General features: G+C 33.1%; 1 protein-coding gene across 1 annotated transcript in view; it reads left to right on the top strand.

Moving 5' to 3' along the window:
* LOC107675708 (synaptic vesicle glycoprotein 2C-like) overlaps positions 1-2,712 on the top strand; it is a 52,351-nt gene that overhangs the window by 39,003 nt on the left and 10,636 nt on the right. The window contains exons 5-7 of the mRNA XM_016470122.1: positions 884-1,017; positions 1,445-1,534; positions 1,644-1,754. Of these exons, the coding sequence (XP_016325608.1) occupies positions 884-1,017; positions 1,445-1,534; positions 1,644-1,754 (335 nt within the window). The remainder of the gene's footprint in view (positions 1-883; positions 1,018-1,444; positions 1,535-1,643; positions 1,755-2,712) is intronic.

Genomic DNA, 2,712 nt, shown 5'->3' with positions numbered 1-2,712 from the left:
GAGAGTGAGAGAGAGAGACATTTAAAAAAAAAAAAAGATAACAAAATAATACATTTTATTTAATAATTAAAGAGACAACAAAATTACTAAAACTTTCAAATAAAAACACAAAAAATAAAAATAAAATGTAATTAAAAATATTTAATCAAAAATTAAAATAGTATATCAATGATACAATAAAAAGTACAGCATTTTGGACATGGTGCCATGGAAATATAATCATTTTGTGTATGTTACCATGGTACTACCATGTTTTTTTTGTTTTTTTGACAAGGTACCATGGTAATACTTTTTTATAAATGGTATCACCATTTTATTCTTTGAAGTATCTCAGAGTATCATGTAAATAGTGCATAATTATGGCAATCATTCAAGCTGTATATCAAAGTAACATAATATTATATGAGACCATCATTGTACCCTGGTAATGCCACGTTACTTTTTGTTATAGGTGTTTTGTGCTTTTAAGTTGTACATAAATAATCTCATATTACTCTCAGCAAATTTCAAGCAACTGGTTAAAGTTGAATAATATGTGTAAGCATGTTTTTCACTTGGGCCAATAAGAGATCTACATTGAAAAGATGTGTGTGTGTGTGTGTTTTTCACTTGGGGCAATAAGAAATCTACATTTTCCTCAAAAATAGGTTTTACATCATATGCAAGTGATTTTAGGCAAAAGCAAATGAAATTTTTTTACATTTATTCTGTTTTCTGTAGGTAAATGTTTGCAGTTATCGGTTCTAACATTCAGCAGGTTGGGGTCACTAAGATTTGTAATGTTTCTGAAAGAAGTCTCTTGCTGTGATGCAAAGCTGAATTTTCAGCATCATTACTCCAGTCTTCAGTGTTGGTGAATGTGTGTGTGTGTGTGTGTGTGTAGGCTGGAGTTTCAGCATGGGTTCAGCGTATCAGTTCCACAGCTGGCGTGTGTTTGTGGTCGTCTGCGCGCTGCCCTGTGTCTCTGCGGTCGTGGCGCTCACATTCATGCCAGAGAGTCCACGCTTCTACCTCGAGGTAACGAGTGTGTGTGTGTGTGTGTGCCAAGCTCTGTTATCTTACCATTATTATTATTATTATTATTATTATATTTTACGATTGTTATAACTATTCTTTTATATTTTATATTTATTTGAATATTATTTTTATATTTTTCTTCAATTTTATATTGATTTTTATATTAATTTTAGTTTACGTTTTGGTAATTTTGTTGTGGGTTTTAAAAATAAATGTTTGTTGTGTAATATTGTGAAATATTATTACAATTTAAAATAACTGTTGTCTATTTAAATGTTTTAAAATGTAACTTATTCTTGTGATAGCAAATTGTTTATTTTATAAACACTAACATCATGATTTACTTGAAAGCTGCTTTGAAACAATGTGTATTGTGAAAAGTGCTGTATGTAAACTTGACTTTATGTGTGTACTCTCTCATCTACAGGTGGGAAAGCATGACGAAGCGTGGATGGTTCTCAAACAGATTCATGACACCAACATGCGTGCGCGCGGAGAGCCCGAGAAAGTCTTTACTGTGAGTCACACACACACACACACACACACACACACAACCAGCTTGACCTCTTGACCCCACTAACACAGACTGCGCTGGTAACGTGACGTCTCTCTGTCTCCCCCTGCAGGTGAACCGTATTAAGATCCCCAAGCAGCTGGATGAGCTGGTGGAGATGCAGTCGGAGTCGGCAAACCCTGTGGCCAGAGTCTTATTCAGGATCAAGAGCGAACTGCGCAGTGTGAGTGAACAAACGTGCAGATCTCCCACACATCCACATCAGATCCTCAGATCCTAGACAATTTATACTACTGTTCCAAAGTTTGGGGTCGGTAAGATTTTTTAATGTTTCTGAAAGGAGTCTCTTCTGCTCACCAAAGCTGCATTTATTTGATAAAAAATACAGTAAAAACAGTAATATTGTGTAATGTTATTAACTGATTTCTATTTGAATATATTGTAAAATATTATTTATTCCTGTGATGCAAAGCTGAATTTTCAGCAGCCATTACTTGTCTTCATTCTAATATGCTGATTTGCTGCTCAAAAATGTAATATTTCTTCTTCTTCTTCTTCTTTTTATTATTATACAAAGTTCAAAAGAAAAACATTTATTTGAAATAGAAATTTTTTTAACAATGTAACGTCATCTTTTGATCAACCCTTACTATTAACCATGGTTAATTTTCATAAGGAATTTAATGTGTCGTTGCTGAATAAAAGTAAAATGTATTTAAAAAAATTCTTAGTTAGCTCAAACTTTTGAACAGTAACACTTCATGTATTATATATGTATACATATTGTAATATTTTTCAAGTGTTTTTTTTTTTTAAACTTGAACTATTTATTTATTATTTTATTTTATTAACTCCTACTGTTTGACCACAAAAAAAACACATTTTTGAGCAAAATCTCAATGCTGACATTGAGTGCAGAAAAAGATTTGCAGCTTGAAATGTGGAACCGTTTGCATAAATGCCTCTCGTTTAAAGAGAGTAAGTCACTCTAAAGTCCAGCTGGGACTCAAACGCATCAAATGTTCTGATGATTCATATTTGCCTTTGCACTTCCTAATGCTGTGATGAAAGGAAATCAGATCCCATTATACACAGGTGTTTTATGTGCACTTAATGCATTAGTTTGACTCTGTGTGTGTGTGTGTGTGTGTGTGTGTGTGTGTGTGTGTGTGTGTGTGTAT

The sequence above is a fragment of the Sinocyclocheilus anshuiensis genome, unplaced genomic scaffold (genome assembly GCF_001515605.1).
Source record: "Sinocyclocheilus anshuiensis isolate Anshui unplaced genomic scaffold, SAMN03320099.WGS_v1.1 scaffold708, whole genome shotgun sequence".
Taxonomy (NCBI): domain Eukaryota; kingdom Metazoa; phylum Chordata; class Actinopteri; order Cypriniformes; family Cyprinidae; genus Sinocyclocheilus; species Sinocyclocheilus anshuiensis.
The sequence above is the reverse complement of the archived record's forward strand: the minus strand, read 5'-3'. Positions and strand labels throughout refer to the sequence as shown.